Raw genomic sequence first — 19,370 nt, 5'->3', positions numbered from 1 at the left:
GGCTCCCCCCGCCCCCGGCGGCGCAGCGGCGGGCGCCCATTGGCTGTGAGCGGCTGCCCCCGCCCCCGGCGGCGCAGCGGCGGGCGCCCATTGGCTGCGGGCGGCGCGGCCCGAGGCCGGGCGGGGCGGCGTTGCCGCCATGGCGCCGCCCGTGGGGTACGCGCTGCTGTGCGGCCAGGCCGTGCTGCTGCTCGGGAACCTGCTGCTGCTGCACGGCCGCGGCCTCCCGGGCAACGACACCGAGCCCCGGGACCTGCCGCCGGGGCCGCCCGCCGCCGCCTGGGCCTACAGCGATCCGCGGGCGCCGCTCGTCCTATGCACCTACCTGTGAGCGCCGGGCCGGGGCGGTGGGGCGGGGGAGCGCGGCCACCCGGCCGCCCTCACCACCCGCTCCTTCCCCGCAGCCCCGATGAGTTCGTGGAGTGCGAGGAGCCGGTGGACCACGGCGGGAACGCCACGGCACAGCAGGAGCTGGGCCACGGCTGCGTGAAGGTGAGGGCGGGGCGGGGGGGCGGCCCCACTGCCGGCGCCCCCCGGGCCCCGCCGAGCGCTGAGCGCTGCCCCCGCCGCAGTTCGGCGGACAGGCCCACGGCGAGGTGGATCACACCCGGGTGCAGTGCCGAGCGCTGGACGGCATCGAGTGCGCCGAGCCGCGGAGCTTCCTGCGGGGCAGCCGGCCCTGTGTCAAGTAGGAGAGTCCCTGTCCCCCCGCGCACCCACTGGACGGAGCCCCCCCCCCCCCAGCAGGAGCAGGGCTGGTCCGGCGGGGAAGGCTGACACTCCCTGACACCGCCGCCTCTTCCCTCGCAGGTACACGGGACACTACTTCATCACCACTCTGCTCTACTCCTTCTTCCTGGGCTGCTTCGGAGTGGATCGGTTCTGCCTGGGCCACACCGGCACCGCCGTGGGGAAGCTGCTGACCCTGGGGGGCCTGGGCATCTGGTGGTTTGTGGATCTGATTCTGCTGATCACCGGTGGGCTGATGCCCAGCGATGGCAGCAACTGGTGCACCGTGTACTGAGGGAGGGGCAGGGCTGGCCCCAGCTGCAGTCCGTGGATGCCTCTGCTCGCTCCAAGCAACAGCCCCGGCTCTGCCTGGCACAACGTGGACTTACAGAACTGTAACTCAGCGTGCAGAACAGTCACTCTTGATAATGACTCTGTACCGGCCTTGGACACAAAGTTGTTCAGGATATATTTTGCTTGTTTAAAATAATCTGGCTTCCTGCTGCAAATAGTGACAGCTTAAGAAATCAGAGCTTGCAAACACAGGGGGTCAAACAAACATTAATAAAATCTGGAAGAAGCTGACTCCATGTACTTTGGGGATTAGTAGAGTCACTGCCATATGGAGATGAAGGCCATGGAGTCATGGTCTAGCCCTGAGCCCCCCCCAGCCAGCCCATTAATCCAGAGTCCTGAGCCCTGGTTACCCTGGCGTCATGGGCCACCTGACCAGCAAACTCAGGGCCCAAGGCCAGAGCCTTTCAGGCTGAGTAACCCCTTTTACAGGGACTGGGTGGCAAAGCCATGAGCTCTAATTCTGCATTATTTACCCCCTGTTCACTCCTTCAGGGGAATATGGGTTAGATTTGATAAAACCTGCACCTTCTGGAGAACATTACTCTCCCCACTCTTGCAGGTGGGGAACTCAGACCTCTCTAAAGCAGCACTTGTGACTCATTCATGACAGGGTTCATTTCTACCCAGAGCTGCTGAGAACATCTGGGAGCAGTCAGAGAGCTGGGAAAGGGCCAGAGTTTCCAAGGGGCAGCTCCTGTCTGTGTGCCAGGCACTCCTCTGGCTCCAGCCCCACCTGCAGCACCCAAAGGGTGCAAGAACTTCACACCCAAAAGAGGAAGCCCCACCAGCTGCAGGTTAAAAACTTACCAAGCTGAATAAAAAGGGAAAAGGAAGCTGCAGCAAGTCCCAGCCAGAGCCAGACACAAAATCTGTGTATGCAAATGTCCAGTCACACTTGAGATAAAACAGCAAACACACACTCCCTGGTGGTGACAGCATTCAACCCCCCCGGCAATCCCTACCCAAAATACACAGTGCAAATGGACAGCGTGGGAAAGTAATTGGGATTTCCTCCTTTATTTAAAAACACAGGGGAGAAAGGGCATTCCAGCATTTACAAGCGAGGGGTGGGAAGCAGGTAGCCCCCACCCCAGGAGTCACGGAGCATTGCCCATGCGGAGGCCCCAGCCCTAAGAGCACTTGAAATCCCCAGCCAGCACTTTCAGAAACATCTGGAACCAGATGGGAATGTCCATGAGAACAGAGCAAACCCCTCTCTCCCACCACTCTGCCCCCGCAAGGCACCCCAGATCTGCGGCACCCCCAGCAAAGCCTCACAGCACACGCTTCAGGAGGGAGCAGCTCCGGGGGGATGTGTCCATCCCACACCCGAGCCAGGAACGAACGCAGTGCTGAGGGGAAACCAGTCTGCTTTAAAATAAGACAAAGCTCCATCAAGGTCTGGCTGCATCCACCCCGTCCTTCGGAATGGGAGGGAAATCCCTCCCTCCCAACACCACCGGCATTATGGATAGCTCTGGAGTCCAGCTGAGCTCCACACTTGTTTGAACCTCACCTTCAGCCTTTATGCTGTCCTGGGGATGCGGGAGGGTGGGAATGAGCAAGAGGAATGTTGCAAGAGTGCTGGAGCCACTGGTAGTTTCTGCTCCTGGATAATTAACCTTAATTGTGCAACAAGCCTCTGCTTTACCATCCCAGGCCTGAGGAAACTGTGCAATTATAAAGCACCAGGAATACTCAGGACTCTGTGGTTCCAAGGCCTTGCACAAAGGAACCATCATCCCTCTGCATTCCCTGCTCTCCAGAACTGAGGTCAGAGCTGTTACCGAATGCTGTGACTCTCTGACGGATGGGCTTACCAAACTACTAAAACATTCTTGAAACAGTGTTAGGAGCCAAACAGCAAGTCAGCCTAAAAAAATGAAACGTTTCAAACTCTAGTGCAAATAAAGCAAAAGCAGAAAAACAAACAGCAGGATCTAGGTTGCTAAAATTAAATAATATTAACACTCGCCCTGTACTGTTTGCATCGATTCCCACTCATTTTCATGGTCTCTGTGTTCTCCAGCACCTCCACACAGTCCCCTTTGAGGCCCTCTTGCCCCTGAACTTGGGGGGACCCAAATTCCTGCCTCCCCCAGCTGCACGAAGGCACCTCTACTGTGCCCACCCCGAAGCAGCCCCACTGGTCCCACAGGGGACTGAGGCAGGAAGGTACAACTTGAATCGCGTTAAGGTCAGTCAGGCTAATCAAGGCTCAGAGCTGGACCTCAGGCTGAGGCTGAGGCACAGCTGTCAAACAGCAGGAGGCCCCAAAAGGGCTGTGACAAACCAGATGTTCTGCTCCTGGGGAACACACTGGGCTGAGTTTGCAGAGCAGGGGACGTGTCATGGCCAGGGAAGTGAAAGGGAAGCCGAGTTCTCACTCGGCACCCGGGGATTGCACACACTTGTGGGGTGAAGGTATCACACGATCTCTCTGCCAAGGGAACACCTGGATTTTCTACACACTATTTATCACACCTACAGGAGCTCATTTGGTTATGGAAATGACGATTCACATTGCTCTAGAAACTCCTGCTGGTTTCCATCTCGGGCAGGCAGCGGGTGAGTTGGCCAGACAAGTCTGCCCAGTTCCATCAGGTGCTCGGTGTTGGGTGCTTTTTGCTAAAAGCCCTTCACCATCTGGTATGGCTCCCTGTGCCCAGGTGTGTGCAGTGCAAAACTGACATCATACCTGAGGATGCTCCCACCTGGGAGCCACCGTCACTCCGGCTGCCTGCCATGGCTCAGGAAGCACCAAAAAGCCTTTGGAGGGGCTGAGCACCTGCCCAGGCTGGGGTTCAACAGGAGCCACAGGTATAAAAAGACATAATTAAAAGCCAGCAGATTGCTGAAAACCCTTGTGTGGGCAGCGGGAAGAGCCAGTCTCTGAGGGAATAAGTCACTGTAAGGGGGAGCTGCAGTGAGTCCCCTGTGTGGGCAGCTGCAGGCTGGTGTCTCCCACTCTGCCCTGGGGAGTCTGAGCAGCATCTAAGGGGAGAGAAACGTTTTTCAAACACAAGAAAGGCCACGCTCCCCCTCACGCCTCCTAAGACCTCCTGCCACTTCCTCCAGACCTGGTTTGGGGGGAAATTATGCAGTTGCAGAAGATGTCCCCTCATACAGGTCCCCAGCATCTGCCCTGCACAGTGAACGCTGGCAGTGCCTGGAAGCACCTTCCGAGACATGGAACCACTGGGGCCAAGCTGGGCAGGGGCAGCCAGGGATCCCGCTCCCTGCAGAGCAGGGCACCAGGACGTGGGTCCAGACGGATCCTGCATCGCAGGGAAGGGCTGTGGTGGAGGGAAGGGACCACCTCGCATACCCCAAACACCCCACAGGGATCCCCGGCAGCCAGGGAGGCGGCACGTGGAGCCGGGGCTGGCTCGGTGCCTGGTCAGACGTCCGAGGTCCGGATACTTTCATCATCCAGGTCAAAGGCGAACGGCTTCTCCTTGGGATGCTGCGGCTCTGAGCAGTGCCGCAGCCGCGTGCCGGGCACGGCTCTGCCATCGCGCTCCGCCAGCGCCGACACCGACACCGAGTCTCTGAGCGGCGCCGGCCGCTGCCCCTCCGCCTGCGGCACCGGCGTCCAGGGCTGCCAGGAGGAGGTGGAGGGGGCCTTGAACGAAGCTCTCCGCTCCTCCGCTGCCGGCCGTGGCTGGGAGGGGGCCGAGGAGCCCCCGGGCCTGGCCATGGAGGTGCATCTCACAAAGGACATCTCCTGCAAGGACAGAGCAGAGTCAGGCCGGTTAGACAATCCACTAAATAACTAGCTTGTACATTGGCACAATCTCCATTTGACACTAAGTATGAAACAGAAAGTATATGACCTACCCTGGGGCGGGTTTTCAGGGCCTGGACTGCCCCTGTGATTGCCCGGATCCAGCTGTGCATGTCCTCGGGGCTGTCTGCCTGCAAACACACCAGCCCCAGTGAGGCTCTGCCTCCTGCCCTGTGACGGACACACAGAGGCACCGGCTGTCCTGGCATTCCCAAGGCTCTGCTCTGCCTTTTCCTGCTTTCTCAAACAGCCCCTACTATAAATAATCCCAAGGGAGAAGTGAATCCCCCTGAAGTTCTCCCTCACACCCATGTGTTACAACCCCATCAGCTCATGTTCACTGGTGAAGGACTGTAGGGAACAGCCCATTTCTTGAGAGATGAACTTTCTGCCCCAAAAATTATCCTGGCCTCAGCTGCTCACCTGGATGTAGAAGGTCCTGGAGCTCGTTATGATTTCAAAGAGGTTGTCCCGCATCAGGAGGTCACTAGAAACAGTGAGAAAGAGACAGTCACACCCCAGCTGCCATTGTGGACAGAAAAAGCCCTGTATTTATCAGCGTCTCTGGAGTGTGCTAGGGAGGAACATATTGAAGGCAAACCTTGGATCTCATCGGGATTTTGAGAAGAGTCGAGATCCCCAGAGAGCTTCAGCCAGAAACCCCCCAGCTCTACCATCAGCTGGCAAACCCCTGCCCTCCCCTGCCATAATCCACTGCATTCCCAGCTCGTTTTAAATATCAGCTTGCTATTACTTATTAGGAATAAACAGTTGAGAGATACATTAATACATTATATCTTTAGTTCAGCTGAAGAGGTTTGTTTTCTCAGGTTATTTTTCATTGCAAGTCTTTAGGTTACTTTGATTTTATCAGTGTTTGCTGCAATATCTTGTTCCCGAGACACTGCAGCCGCCTGGGCTAGTTTAAAGCAAACACCTCAAGAGCCGCTTCCCATGAGCAGCTGGAGCAGCCCAAGCTCCCACTGGCTGCTCTGGCCTGACACAGCCTGGGGCCACGGCAGGGAAACACGGGTGGGAGCATTACCCAGACTTGACCAGGCACTCGTGGGTCTTGCAAACATCTTTCAAGAGAATCGAACGCAAAGGCTCCTTGTCCTGCAGAGGTGAGAGGAGACGGCGATGGGCTTGGCTGGCCCCGGGGCTGGGATGTGCCTCCCCCAGAGGTCCCTGCACCAGCGCAGCAGCGGTGCCAGAGCCCTGCCCGGGGTCCCCGGGGAGCTGCTCACCTGCTCACACTTGTAGTAACTGATGGAAAACTCATCCAGAACGAAGTACCGCCGCTTCCAGCTCTTCCTCTGGAAGAGAAGGAAATTGCTCGGTGCTCAGCTCTGCCACTCTCTGTCGAGGTCCTGCACCCAGAGCATCCTTGGAGCACCCCCAGCCCACGGGGAGTGCCAGCCCCGGGCCGCTCCCCGGCACTCACCACGTTCCCCTGTTTGACGCAGAAGCCGCTCTTGAGCGGGGGCGGCCCGGCGGGCGGCTTGGCGGCCGAGGGGGGGATGTAGCTCTGCGAGCGCCGCAGCAGAGGGTGGGTGGCCACCTCGCTGCCCTCGCCGCCGTCCTGCCACCAGAGAGAACAGTCACCGTGAGCAGGAGGGCAATTCCCTGATGGAAGGCAGGACACCCAGTTGCAGGGAAAAGCCACCTGACACAAGCCCCGCGTGAAGTGTGAGCCAAGGGCTAACTGCAGTGCTGAACATGGGCAGGGGAACGAGCCAGCGTCCAGAGCTGATGTTCTCTCATCATGTGTAGCTTTCCAGGCTGCTGCCTTGGTACTATTCACCCTTTTGGCAACCATGTGTTAAAAACAAGAAATCAGAAAGGCTGCAGAAAAGCAATTTGAGGGCTGAAGATAATCCCCTGCAGCAGGGAGTTAATAGAGCTCATCTGCCTGGCTCGTCATGCACCAAGAGGTGACTCGACTGCACCACTGAAGGTATGAGGAGAACAAGAACCACCAGACAAACACAAGTTAGAAAGGAATGCTTTCCAGTGGGAGAAGGCAATAAAGTCTCTGGTTCGCATCTTCAGAGCAAAGTTCTCCCAAAGATACTTGGGTGTTTGGAGTTCAGGAAGAGAAGCTGTGCCTCCTCCGGCCTCAAGCTCTCCCTCCCCAAGTGCAGTGCTCACCGCTGTGAGCAGAGGGGCTGTGGTCATGACTGTGTGCCCAGCACCCACCCCTGGCTCCCCCGAGCACATCCCAGTGCACCCCAAGGGCGAGACCCTGCCCCGCCTCCAGCATCATCCCAGCAGGGCCCTCCCTTCCCCCCAGCAGTGCAGAGGATGGTTGAGACGAAACATCTTCTGCACTCAGCTTCTTCCCCATCCCTCCAACCCCTTCCTCCCACTCAGCTGAGGTTTGAGCATTGCCATGGCAGCAGGGTGGCCCTGGCCACTGCCAGCCTTATATGGCCCCGTGCAGTGCCACTGCCAAACCTGCCCGCCCTGCACCTTCCAGAGCTGCTTCAGTGTCCCCAGGACGGACAAACAGCTTTTTGTCTGGCCTCTAAGTGCTGCCCAGCCCCTCCGGAGAGCAGTGAAGCACAGCTGCAGCATGGCCAGGATGGGGATGCCACCCACGCCCCCTGCCCAGGGCTGCACCAGCTGTGCCAGGCATTACAGATGTGGTGTCCAAAGCCAGAGGTGAGGACATTCCTGCAGCAGGGAGTGTCACATGCCCAGGAGCTGGGGTGATGCTGCTGGCCCGTCTGGGGGTGCAGCCAGAGCGTGGGACTCCCCACTCAGTCCCGGAGCACCGGCTGGGGCACAGCCAGGAAATCACAGACACGCCCAGGAAGCTGCAGCAGGAGAATGGCCATTTCACACGGGGGAAGCAGCAAGAGCACGGAAATATTCTGGCAGCTGATGCACCACCTCCAAAAAACCCCTCTGCACCCCACAAACCTCCGTACACCGCTGCATCCTGCCAAGCCCTGCAGCCAGGGAAGCATTAAAAGCATCTGCCAGCAGAAACTGCTGCAATGATCTAATTCTCTGCTCTATTTTTAGTGCTGCCACTGATAAGAGCTGAAGTGAGACCCAGAGCTGGACAAGTGCCCAAAGGTGGAAGACGCTGATGGCCACATGCACACCCAGCTGCGTGCCACAGCAGGGGATGCAGAACCACAGAAAGTGGTGCCAGCCACCACCCCCAGGACAGTCCCTGCGGCTGCTGTGGTGGGGGCACCAGACACAGGCTTCCTCTGCCCTGGGTACCTCAAGAGGAGATTTGGACCCAGGACATGTGGGTGGATGGCGATGGCCAGGAAGCTGAGCAGATTCATGACCTCCTCCTCCTCACACCCCTCATCTCATCACACTTCAGAGTGAGACAAAGCAGAGGTGTTCAGGGTGCTCAGAGCAGCCATTTATACCTGCAGGGGAAGGGTTTACAGGCGCGCTGTTTCCAGAAATGAAAGTGCAAACCAGCTCACCTGGTTGATGGAGATGGGTGTGTGGACCACGACCCCCCCAACAATCTCGGTTTTGTAGGCCACCTGGGGCTTCCTGTCCTGGGCCACCACCGGAGGCTTTGTGATTTCCGTGGCCGGTGGGACGCTGCCGCCCTTGGGCACCTGCGGGAGAAAGGAAAGGATGAGGGGCACAGGGTGACCATGCTGGGCAGCCCCACACCTGCACTGGGCACCCCCACACCTGCACTGGGCACCCCATCTATGTCTAATGCAGCAACATCCCTTTAAAAAACAACTCTTTAACAGGCACCCCAGTTAGGGAGGGTGTGGAACCCCCTGGGGGGCAGGAGACACCCAGAGGAGAGATGAGAGGTGCTCAGTGATTAAGCGTCCCTTCACAGGCGCCTGTGATTTGCCTCTGCAGCTCAGTGAGTTTGTGGGACACTTGCTCCTTTAATTGTCCCCGCTCCACTTACAGCCAGCCTTAATGAGGAGCTGGGTCTGGCTAACGAGGCCGAGCGGCGTGGCTGCAGTGACAGCCGGGCACTGCTGTGACCCCAGCGCTGGCTGCGGCCCCGATGCGAGCGGCCCCGCACCCCTGGGCAGAGGCTGTGCTGCAGCAACACGGCCCCCAGCACTGTCATCATCCCCTTTCCCTTCCCAGCTCCCTCCCTCTGGCACCTGGCTCTGGACAGAGAGGTGAGTTTTCAAGTGTCCCTTCCCAAGCCTGCACTTCAACTCCCCTAATGCCAACCCCCGCTCCTGCCTTCCCCACAGAGCAGGGCAGAGTGGCAGCATCACCCACACCCCGGTTAGCCCCGGGTTTCCCAGCCAGCCTGTGACAGCTCCTCCCTGAAGGGCTGGATGAGCCGGTCGGCCAGCTGGGACACAGCCAGAGTGGGGAAGGGCTGGCCAAAATCAGGGTATGGAAATCACCACGGTTTCTTGCAGAAGCAGAAGATTCATCTCATTCTCCTGTCACCCCAGCTCCCACCTCCACCAGCTCACCAGACTCCCCCTGCCCCACAGGCTGCCCTGGAGGAAATTGCTGACAGTTCACCCAGACACAGAGCCCAGGCAGGCTGCAGCTACAGCTCTGCCCAGCTCTGGAGGTGGAGTCTGTGGCCAATATTAGCTGGACCCAGAAAGAGAAGGCACGAGCCAGAGCAGTCTGGTGGCTGCAGGCACAAACGTTGTCACACTTAATGTATTTGCAGAGAAAAAAAGAAAATACAAGCTAGGTCTGGTCTTGCAGATGAGTTTCCCACAGAGACATGGCACTCCAGGGATTTTAAAGAAAAATCTCATTGATAGCCCTCAATCCTAAACTGTTTACATGATTTTTCCTTACATTTCGTTTACATACCATGAACAACACGCATCAGCGCATGATCTAGTAAAATTCTGCTCACATTAAACTGCTCACTGCAGTTCAGCAGAAGCCCCCAACCCGTTCACAGGGGCGGGGGGGGGGGGCCCCCCCATCCAGGCAGAAGCCATCCCGAGCCCCCAGTGCAGGCACTGCCAGCTCAGCATCACCCCCAGCCCGGGGACAGCGCTCCCGGTCGTGCTGCACAGGGAGGGAGCGCAGCACATCCCCATTGCCCGGAGCTCCGGGCAGCTGCGAAGCACAGACTCTGCAAGGTACTGGGTCAGTGACCATTAGCTCACGGCTCTGTGAACACACCAGTAAATGAGAGGAGATGGCAGATGAACCCCTCTGGATGCAGGCACAGCCTGCCTCCCCATGCCCCACGGTGCAGGGCATTTGCTGCGCCTCATCACAAGATCCAGCATTCCGGGAAGAATAAAAATTGAATAAATAAGTTATTGAAGCACAAGAAAGCCACCCTTTGACAGCCACAGTGAGGAGCTGGCTGGGCCAGATCCTAGCCAGCAGAAGCAACAGGAGGTGGAGGGCCTGGAGCAGGAGGGGATGTGGACAGCACCACCAGGACCTCCCTGAGGCACAGCTGCTGTTCCCTCACAGCTGGGCTGGGAGGGCGAAGGAAGATACACAAGTAAACCCCAACCACAAGGGTCCCTGGGGATAGTGGAGGGAACAATTGAGAAGAGCATTAAGTAACCTACCGTAATCTTACTGGCCCTGTTCAGCGCCTCCACCCAGTCCTGCAGGTCCTTTTGGTCACTGGCTTGCAAGAAATAGCGCTGGGACAGAGCGTTGATAACTGCCAGAGAAGGGAAGGACAAGGAGAGCTGGCAGCAGCCGGAAGGATTAATGGGACAGGTGCCCACACTGCGGCCTCCTGTGGCAGGGTGTCCCCCCACAGAGCCCACCAAGATCCCACTCACTCACCAAAGCAGAACGGAGTTTTAGGCTTCTGTTTCGGGGTGGCAATGCTAACCTGTGACAGAGCAAGTCAGGGGAAAAATTAGACATAACAGCACATGCTAATGGTGGGCACAAGAGCTGGAAGTTTCCACCCACCCACCCTGCTCCCTGCCTGGGCTCTGCCACCCCAGGCAGGACCCCTGAGCAGGACCCCACGCCTGTGAAGACAACTTGAGCTACAGCACAGCTGGGCCTGCTGACGGGAACTGGCCCGTGTCAGAGCAACGCTGACCACATGCAGCAGAGGGTGCCGGCTCCCTGGGGAAGGTCAGCATGGAGCCAGGACTTTCATCCCCTGCATCCCCTCAGGCACTGGCTGAGCTGCGCAGCAGAGGACAGAAAGCTTTCAAAGGACCTGAAAACATCAGTTCTTCTGGATTAACACAGTCACTCTCACCAGCAATTAAAAAAATTGAGGGAAAGTAGTGGTGGTTTTTCCCTGAAAAGTAGGAATCATTTATATAAGAATAATATTCCTTGGGGCTCCACAAACAGCATTCATGGAGTATTTATTCTGACAGTCCTCCTCCTTCAAAGCCAGTCCATAATGCTTTAAATATGTTTTCTCAAGCAAACCTCCGTTTTTCTGGTATGTTTGCTGTTGGTAGTTCCAGCCACTGACAGAACCCAACCCCGCAGTTTGTGACCAAATGCTGTCCTGCAGCAATTTTCATTTAAACTAAAACCTATATAATTTGTGAGGCTCTTTCCAAAATGGGGAAGGCTCAGCCTCCCAGCATTGCTTCATCTGCGCTTAATTTATAAATCATGATTCAGCAGGAACAGAAAGATCTGTCCAATTCTATATCCAGCTCCAGGATAAAGCTGAGCTGAGCGTGGCGTGGCAGCCACAAGCCCCCCACTCCCCCACAGCAGCTGAGGGGCCACTTGCAGGAGCAGGATGGTGGCAGCTCCACTCTCCACACACAGCCACAGCTCCACTGTCTCAGTCACCGGCCCTGCAACAGTTGTTGCTTATTGCACTATTCCTGCCTTCCCATGGAGACTGGATAACACCCTTAAGACACACAAAAGCGAGTTTCCAGAAGGTCTCATCCTTCAGGGCACTGCCCTCTGGGCACAGGGGAGAGTTCCTGAAGCACTGCTCAGCCAATTGCCAGCTCTGTGCCCAGCTCACGCCGATACCACGCTCCTGTTCCCACTCAGTCCTGGCCACCCCATGTCCTTCCTCACAGCAGAGCAGCTCCTCTTCCTCCTGCAACCTGACCTTGCACCCCGTCCCGTGCCAGTCCAGGGTGAAGGTGAACACGGTCTCAGCAGCAGGATCCCTGTGCTGTAGGGTCCCTTCCCTGCTCCCCACAGCCCACTCAGGCTTCATCCCAGGGAGATGGTCACGAGCTCAGGCACAACCAGGACCTGGCCTCGGGTGCTTCCAGGGAAAGCCATCGCCTCTCCTGGGAATGCCGCAAGGATAAAGGGAAAACAGGGAGCATTCACCTTCCCTCCGCCCCACCCCAACACTACCTTGGAGATATAGGTCAGCTGCAGAGATCCGACAGCACCTGCTCCAATGGCCAGGTTCTGCAACACACAGAATGAGCAATGGGAGGTAAATGACAGGGAGAAGGTGGCAGGGGCAATCCAGCCTGTCTTTTGTGCCCTTGGGGTCAGGCAGCAGCTGCCATCCTCAGCCACTTCCCTTTCCTGCACCTGGTTCAGCTCAGCAGTGGGACCAGCCCTGCTGTGCTCCTCGGGACAGTCCTGGAAACCACAGAGGTCACAGAAGGGCTGGAGCCTGGTCATGGCCATGCTCAGCCACGAGACATTCTGACACAGCACACACCTGCGGGGACCCGGAGGAGAAGCCTCCACCAGGGAGGCCAGGATGTGCCTACAGACTCAGTGACAACTTCACGGACATGCCCAGCATGTGCCTACCTGAGGATTGTCCATGTACCACAGGAGGTGGTTGGCCTGGGTGTCCAGGATGAAATATCTCCGCAGAAACTTGCCACAGGTCTCATTTTCTTCAATGTCCAGGAACCCGCAGATACGGTTCTGTCGATCCACGTACGGCATGCCGAGCTCCTTCTGGCATCACCCTGCGGAGTGGGGGCAGGCAGGGGGAGATGGGTGGTCTGCTAACACAGCCCCAGCTCCCCAGGGAGCTGCTCCCGCATCCATGGCCACCCCAACCCAGCCCAGCCAGGTGTGCGGGGATGCCAGCGCAGTCACTCAGCCACATCCGAGCTCTCTAGAGGCAGACGGAAGGGACAACTTACCAACCCATCACTCCCAGTCCCAAGAGCCACCAAACCCCACAAGAGAGGACAAAGCAGACACAAAGGGTCTAACATGAGACACCAGATCCCTGAGAACCGTGGCGAAAAGTAATCCCAAAGCAGCACGCTAGAGAGCCTGAGCACACTCCCAGGAAACAGGGAACAATCTGCAACTCCAGCAGAAAATCTGTGCAGCCAGGATGTCGAGTCAGCAGGGAAAACGATGACCCATCACAGCAGGGCCACGCCATGTCCCCAGGTCTGCCACGGGCACGGACCCCCCCAGTGCTGCCCCCTACCCAGGAGTCTCCTTCAAGGCCCCTCAGCTGCAGTGGGAACGCTGTCGTCACTTCCAGCCCTGTGTGGGGAGCAGAAACAGCGCCAAGAGGCACGGGTGGGCAGGACACGTCCCACTGCCTGGGCAGAGCCCTCTCCCCACGGCACAGGATGGAGGGCAGGGATGAGAGCAGCCGTTACCCAAAGGATGTGAGTGAACCCAGTGTGGTTTGTCTGGCAGGAGAGTGGTGATCACGCAGGTGCCAGAAGCAGAGCTAGACAAATAAAAGATCTCATGCAGAAAAGGAGGAAATACTATTTTTGAGCTGCAGTGGAGTGGGGCCCGGGGAGGCAAGGGTTGTGCAAGAGCTGGGGTGCAGCTGCAAAGGTAGAGAGGCAGAAAAAAGTCAACCCGCTGTCAGGATCTCAGTATCTTATCACCAACATTTCAGAGATGAGTATCGGGGCTTGGCTCATGGGGAACCATGCTGCTGCAGGGCAAGAGGTTGTTTTAGACCAACAATGGTGCCCTGGCACAAGGGTTTCTGTGGCCACTTCAAGTCTCACTGCTTTTTTGTGGGGTTATTTCTGCGGTGGGGAAGCACATGGAAAGCCAATCCCTAGGTACTTTCAACCATACCAACACGTTCAGACCAAACCTCATAAACTCTTCCTTCTGCTGATAACAAAAGTTTAGAGATTTCTGCTTAGGAGATGGATGAGGAAGAAGCAGAGTGTGCCACAGGCAGCGCAGAGATGAGCCCCAGCTCCACGGGACACCTCTTGGGACTCCCTATGTCCCACCACCACCACCCTTCATTACCATGGGCTCATCTGGGAGACCACAAAGCAGCTCAGCCCTTCTGTGCACACTGACCTCAGGCTGCACTTGGATATGCACAAATCTCTGGGCAGAAGAGATTGGGATTGCCCCACACTCTGCACCAAAGTCAGCTGGGTTCCTGTCCCCTTACATCCCACTGCCCACAGGACACAAATGGTCTGTCTCTTTGGAGTCACCAAGAACTGCACTTTTCCATAAGAAAAGGATAAAAGTAGCATCTCCATCTGTGCCAACATGTGGGCCACCCTGCTCAGGAAATCCAGGAGGGCCAGAAAATGCTCAATTTTCTAGTGAAGCACATCAGAGACTTCCAGGACTCTTTCCTACCTCTGAAGCAACTGATTTGTCAGCTTTTTCAGTCACAATATCCCAGCAAAAAAGACACCCCTTTCCTGACTCAGTGCATGGCATGGCAAGCAATTGGGCTACAGAAGATTAACAGCAAAACCACCCCCTTGCCTGCCTCCTGAGATAAAGGGAAGTGCTTCCCAGGGAGAGGCAGGAGGTGCAGGGCACCGTCCATGCAGCACCGAAGTCCCCTCTGCGGCCACGGGTGGCTCAGAGGCCTCGTGTGCAGCCACACAGCCAGACTTTCCAGGAAGCACCTCAGGATGCCATCGCACTGTCACAGCGGCCCGTGCCCTGCTCTGTCCCGGCAGAGCTACAGCCACAGGAGCAACCCAGGAACACTGCAGCAGAAAAACCCGAGGCACCGGAGACCCGACATTTGGAGCACCGCAGCCGTGCGGCCGGGAGGCATCTCCTCGGCACCTCCCTCCACAGCACCCATCGCACCTGTGGGCAGCCACAGCATCCTCCTCCTCTCTCACACCGCTCTGCCCTGCTGGCGGCTGGGGCGCAGGACGACTCCCCGTTCCAGAAGCGCTGCGACCTGCGGTGCCCAGTGCCCCGCGCGGCTGAGCCTCAGAGGCTGCAGCACCACTTCCTCTTACCTGCTCTTGCAGAGGAGCTCCCAGAGCTCACGCTGCGACGTCTGTCCCGACCCACGAGACAGACGGGGTAGGCAGCGCCCAGCAACTCGCTCCTTCTAATTCCAGATACTTGCCTTAACGAAACTATCAACCTGTTGGGAGAAGGCTGGATACAGCTCTTCATCTGGCCGCAAAGAGTCGGAGAACACACAGAATAGCTGCAAATCCCATGCCCCAAACATGCTTGCCCCCAGCCTCACAGACTTTGGGCGAGGATGGTGCCTGCAGCACTTCCGGAGCTCCCACGGGGACCCCTCCGCTCCCGGCGGAGCCCCCCTCGCTGCCTCCCGCTCCCCTGTCCCGACCCTTCGCTGCAGGAACCGTCGAGCAGAAGCCGCTCGCACCGTGAGAGGGCTCGACCCCAGCCCGAGCACCGACGATCCAGCTGCAGGGACCCGAGTCTCCGCCAGGGACGGGGGGATCAGCTTTGGGGCCGCCTCCCCACCGGCTCCCGGAGCCGCGGGGGCACGGACGCCTCCAGCCGCTCCGACGCCGCAGCCCGGGAAGCCCGGGGAGTCGGGGGAAGGGGCCGGAGGGAGGATGGGGACGGGACAGCGAGGGCTCCCAGCCCGCCCCGCCGGGTCTCTGGAGAAGCGCCCAAGAGCGAGCGCTGCCTACAGGACACGCGTGTCCCCCGGGCACTGCACTTACCCCGCGGCGTCCCTGGGCTGCGCGCCCCGCGCATGGCCGGCGGAGCGGGCGGGGGGCGGCGGGGCCGAGCCGGGGCTGCGGGCGCTGCGCACGCCGGGCGGCGGTGGGAGGAGGACGGACGGGCGGGCGGGCGGGCGGCGGAGGGGGTGTGCCCCTGACTCCGCCGTCGCTTCTTTCCGGGATAATTACGTCTGTCATTAGCAAACCCGGCCCCGGATGTGAGTGCGGGGCGCGGGGCGGCTCCCTGGGGCGGGGGGTTGGTGTCCATCCCTCCGTCCATCGCCGTCCGTCCGTGTCCCTCCGCACCTGCCGCGGCCCCGGGCCGCCGCCGCAGGGCTAAGCTGCTGGGGGGACTGGGGGCCAGCCCGGTGCCGGTGCCGGTGCCGGTCCCAGCCTGTTGCGGGTCCTCTGCGTCCCCCAGGGCCGCCCAGTCCTAGGCTCGGGGCCTTCCCGGTGAATCCCCCCAGACCCAACACAAGACCGCTCAGGATGTGCTTGAGGCTGGCACTGATGGAGATGAGCCGCCCAGTTCGGGTCGCGGTTCCTGCAGGAGCATCTCTCGGGAAAGCTGCTGCTGGAGTGAGCTCGGGGTGGATTTGGGGAGCAGGAAACACCCGCTGCCCGCCCCGTGCCGCCCAGGGGAAGCCCCCACTTTCTCTCCGAAACTCCATCTGGCCCCGAAGCACTTTCTCCCGGCGCGGGTGAAACCGATCCTGGTGCTGCCGCTGCCGCCGCCGAGGGTGCGCAGGAGTCTGGCTCACGGAAACCCGCAACCCCTGTCCGTCCCACGCGAGTCCGCTCCTTCCCACTGCTGGCTGCCTGCTCCCGGCATCCTGGAGGTCTCGAGCCCTGCCCCGCCACCGCTGCTTCCCCCTCTCCCCCTTCCCTCCCTTTGCAAAGACTAAACTGTTCCACGGAGTATTTTTATACCGAGGCATCTCCTGCAGCCCTTGTGACCCGCCGGAGCCTGGGCCAGCGCTGAGTTGTGCACACCGTCACACGGCAGCGAGTCACCCCGCTGCTCGCCCTTTGTTCGGAGAGCCTGGCATTTCTCCTAGACTTTCCAATGTAACCTGCCTGGGGGACAAGCAGCCCCTGGAAGTCACTAAGACACCCCACCAGCAGATGAAGGGTTATGAGGGAAGTCCCGGGGCAGGGCACGTCCCTGCCCCAGGGCCTTTGGAGGTTCCACCAGCAGACAGAGCCCCCCGCAGGAGAACACCCTCCGTGTGCCCTGGGGAAGGAGCCGGATCCACAGCAGACAGGGAATAATCTGCTTTCCAGATGTTCCCCTCCAGTGGAAGCAGCCCAGCGACCCTCTTGGCATATGTATGTTAACCTTCACAAAACTGTGGCCATGTTCTGCAGGACTTCCAACCCTCTCATCCTCCAGCACTCACCGAGGTCTCTGTTCCAGCAGCATCCTCCAGCTGTGAGTTCCATGGCTGGATCCGCACGTGCTGAATTACTTCTTTTCTTCTGTTCAAATTTGCTCTTTTCAGTTTCAGTGCCTGTTCCCCTTTTCCTCGTGTGCTGACGGGGGCAGACTCCAGCAGACGGCTGCTGTTTGCTGCTCACCCTGCATTTACAGTTCTTGTGGTCAGATTCTCATGGTCCCAGCCATCCTTCACTCCCTTCATCATTCTCCTTTCTGTTCTCCTCACTCTCTTCACTCACTTTTACCATTCTCCCTCACAAAACCAAACCACACCGAGCACTCCTGGGGGACTTTCCAGCAGAGCTTTGAGCTGGGGGACCACCTGCAGCCCCAGACCACAGAGCAGCCTCACATCTCCCCCCATGTCTTCGCAGCCACAGAAACCTCTCTCCACAGCCGCGACTCGAGTTGCAGAAAGCAGCCCAAAAGCATCTCCGTTGGACCAACGGGGATGAGGGGAATCTGCGCTGGGATCCCGGGCTCTGCCTGGCAGAGCCCTCCGGCGTGGCACCAGAAGCCAAACCGGTTCGATTCGGTACGTCCTCTCGCTGCTGTGGTTTCCCTGTCAATGAGAGGCTGCGAACACGGTTCCCAACGGCAGCGTTTATTGGACTGGAGGCGATGGGACGCCTCCCACAGCGAGCCCCCCCCGCCCGCGTCCCTAGGCTACAGCAGCGAGCAGCGACGCGGGGCCGGCCGCCCCGCCGGACCCCTCAGAACCAGCCCAGCATCAGCGTCCCGGCCAGTGCGGTGGCCAGCAGGCTGGGCAGGGGCGGCGGGGTGACCCCCACGCCGTTCCGGGAGCCCCGCGCCGGCCCGTTGCAGTCGTCGCTGAAGCAGCATCGCACGGTGGCCCCGCCGGAGCCGCCGCGGCGCGCCTGGTCACAGAAGGACTTGTAGGAGCAGGACTTAATGACGCTGTCTGCAAGGAAAGGCAACGCGACACGGGGGTCAGGCACTCCCGGGAACCGGGGGTTTCACTGGGAGAGGAGAAAGAACACCTGAGTCCCGGCGGTACGGATGCGGAATAAAAGGATCCCTCTCCTGTCCGCAAGAGGAAGCCGCCTCCTGCTCCGCCTCGGCAGGTCCCCTGCTTCTCCTCGCCCTCCGGTCCCCAGCCCCTCTGGACCCCTCTAAGACCCTACGGTCCCACCCTCCTTCCCCCTGGAACCCCCCAGTCCCGCCCAGCGCCCCGGCCCTCCAGCCAAGGGACTTACTGGGTGCGGTGATGGTGGAGCAGGCATCAGCGTACTGGGGGCAGCTGTGGGATCCCTGCTGGTTGCAGTCGTTCTCGTTGGATGCGACGCATTTGTGGCATTTCAGTGCTTTACCTGAGTGAAGATGAGGAGGAATGAGAGTGGCAGCGAAGCACCATCCCAGAGCCCCCAGTGCCCCGCCAGAGTCTGTGGGTCTCCACGGACACTGGTGACCCCCAGCCCAGGGACGGGGAATCACAGGCGAGGGGTCGCAGTCGAGCCATGAGCAGGCACTGCCATGGCATGCAGCAGGATGCAGGATGGGGCCTCACCTGTCCACAAAATTAATGCAAAACTCTTCCAAGTGTGACTCAAAACGATGAGAGCTAAACTGGGCAGGTGAGCTCTGCTGAGTCCTTGCCCTGCAAAGACTTCCTGAGAGTCCTGAAATTCCTTTTACAGTAAAAACCGGTAGACATAATATTTAAAAACCCATCCTAGACCTTTGTCTTCTTGTGCCAGATTTCACTTTAATAAGTAATTTGGGGGGGAGAAGGAAGAATTCGTCCAACCTGTGGGAGTACCTCCCACGAACTACACTGTACTCAGGAAGCTCAGCCCAAGGGTGCTGCCTGGGACCAAGCACGGTGACACGCAGTAGTAAAGTGCCAGGCAGATGCGTGAGTCGGGAGGGACGAGCCGTCTCCAGATCGTCCTTAAAGGAGGCCACAGGCAGGTTAGATAGCAGCCAGCCCCTCTCTCCTGCGCGTCAGAGCCGACAGTGGTGCAAGAGCTGTGTGACCCCTCAAAGCATACACACACCCCAGAAAAACCCAGACCTGAAGATGCTGCTCCTGCCTGAAATGATGAATCCTTGATTTTGATGGGGATGGATAAACTACCGCCGGTATTGGAGATGGAACTCGTCTCTGCTTTGCTGACGGAGCAGAGCCCTCTCGTGGCAGCGGGGCCGGCTCCTGCCCAGAGCTCCCAGCTTCATCTCAGGGAGAGAAAACCCATGAACGGGGAAAGTGGGGATTTCATGGGGTCAGATGCCAGTAAGTTCCTGC

The 19,370-nt window shown here is 58.8% G+C and overlaps 3 protein-coding genes across 12 annotated transcripts in view; 1 reads left to right on the top strand and 2 right to left on the bottom strand.

The window, feature by feature from the left end:
- The first annotated feature begins 105 nt into the window (after nt 1-105).
- TM2D2 (TM2 domain containing 2) lies at nt 106-1,314 on the top strand. The gene is made up of 4 exons (XM_042024931.1): nt 106-327; nt 405-492; nt 573-688; nt 811-1,314. Exons 1-4 carry the CDS (start codon nt 140-142, stop codon nt 1,022-1,024), a joined length of 606 nt encoding a protein of 201 aa, XP_041880865.1. The 5' UTR covers nt 106-139; the 3' UTR covers nt 1,025-1,314.
- A 765-nt stretch (nt 1,315-2,079) lies between these two features.
- On the bottom strand, nt 2,080-18,409 carry PLEKHA2 (pleckstrin homology domain containing A2). 5 transcript variants are annotated; one of them, XM_042024926.1, is made up of 12 exons: nt 18,322-18,409; nt 12,560-12,723; nt 12,146-12,202; nt 10,625-10,673; nt 10,399-10,496; nt 8,329-8,469; nt 6,318-6,455; nt 6,121-6,189; nt 5,919-5,989; nt 5,297-5,360; nt 4,927-5,004; nt 2,080-4,813 (listed from the first exon to the last, which is right to left on the bottom strand). In XM_042024926.1, the coding sequence occupies exons 2-12, from the start codon at nt 12,698-12,700 to the stop codon at nt 4,487-4,489; spliced, it is 1,233 nt and encodes a 410-aa protein (XP_041880860.1). In that variant the 5' UTR covers nt 12,701-12,723; nt 18,322-18,409; the 3' UTR covers nt 2,080-4,486. The 5 variants fall into 5 exon arrangements, with proteins under 5 accessions (XP_041880860.1, XP_041880859.1, XP_041880861.1 ...); XM_042024925.1 differs by lacking the exon at nt 18,322-18,409 and adding an exon at nt 17,067-17,586; XM_042024927.1 differs by lacking the exon at nt 18,322-18,409 and adding an exon at nt 15,667-15,753.
- The window catches only part of TACC1 (transforming acidic coiled-coil containing protein 1), a 32,531-nt gene continuing 30,853 nt past the window's right edge, over nt 17,693-19,370 (bottom strand). For all 6 annotated transcript variants that reach the window (XM_042024922.1, XM_042024921.1, XM_042024923.1 and 3 more), the window contains 2 exons: nt 18,322-18,435; nt 17,693-18,026 (listed from right to left, as the gene is read on the bottom strand). The gene's annotated coding sequence lies outside the window, so the exon portion shown is untranslated. The remainder of the gene's footprint in view (nt 18,027-18,321; nt 18,436-19,370) is intronic.

The sequence above is a fragment of the Corvus kubaryi genome, unplaced genomic scaffold (assembly GCF_017639235.1).
Source record: "Corvus kubaryi isolate FWS band 111438036 unplaced genomic scaffold, C.kubaryi_AGA036_p1.0 37265, whole genome shotgun sequence".
Classification (NCBI taxonomy): Eukaryota; Metazoa; Chordata; class Aves; order Passeriformes; family Corvidae; genus Corvus; species Corvus kubaryi.
The sequence above is the reverse complement of the archived record's forward strand: the minus strand, read 5'-3'. Positions and strand labels throughout refer to the sequence as shown.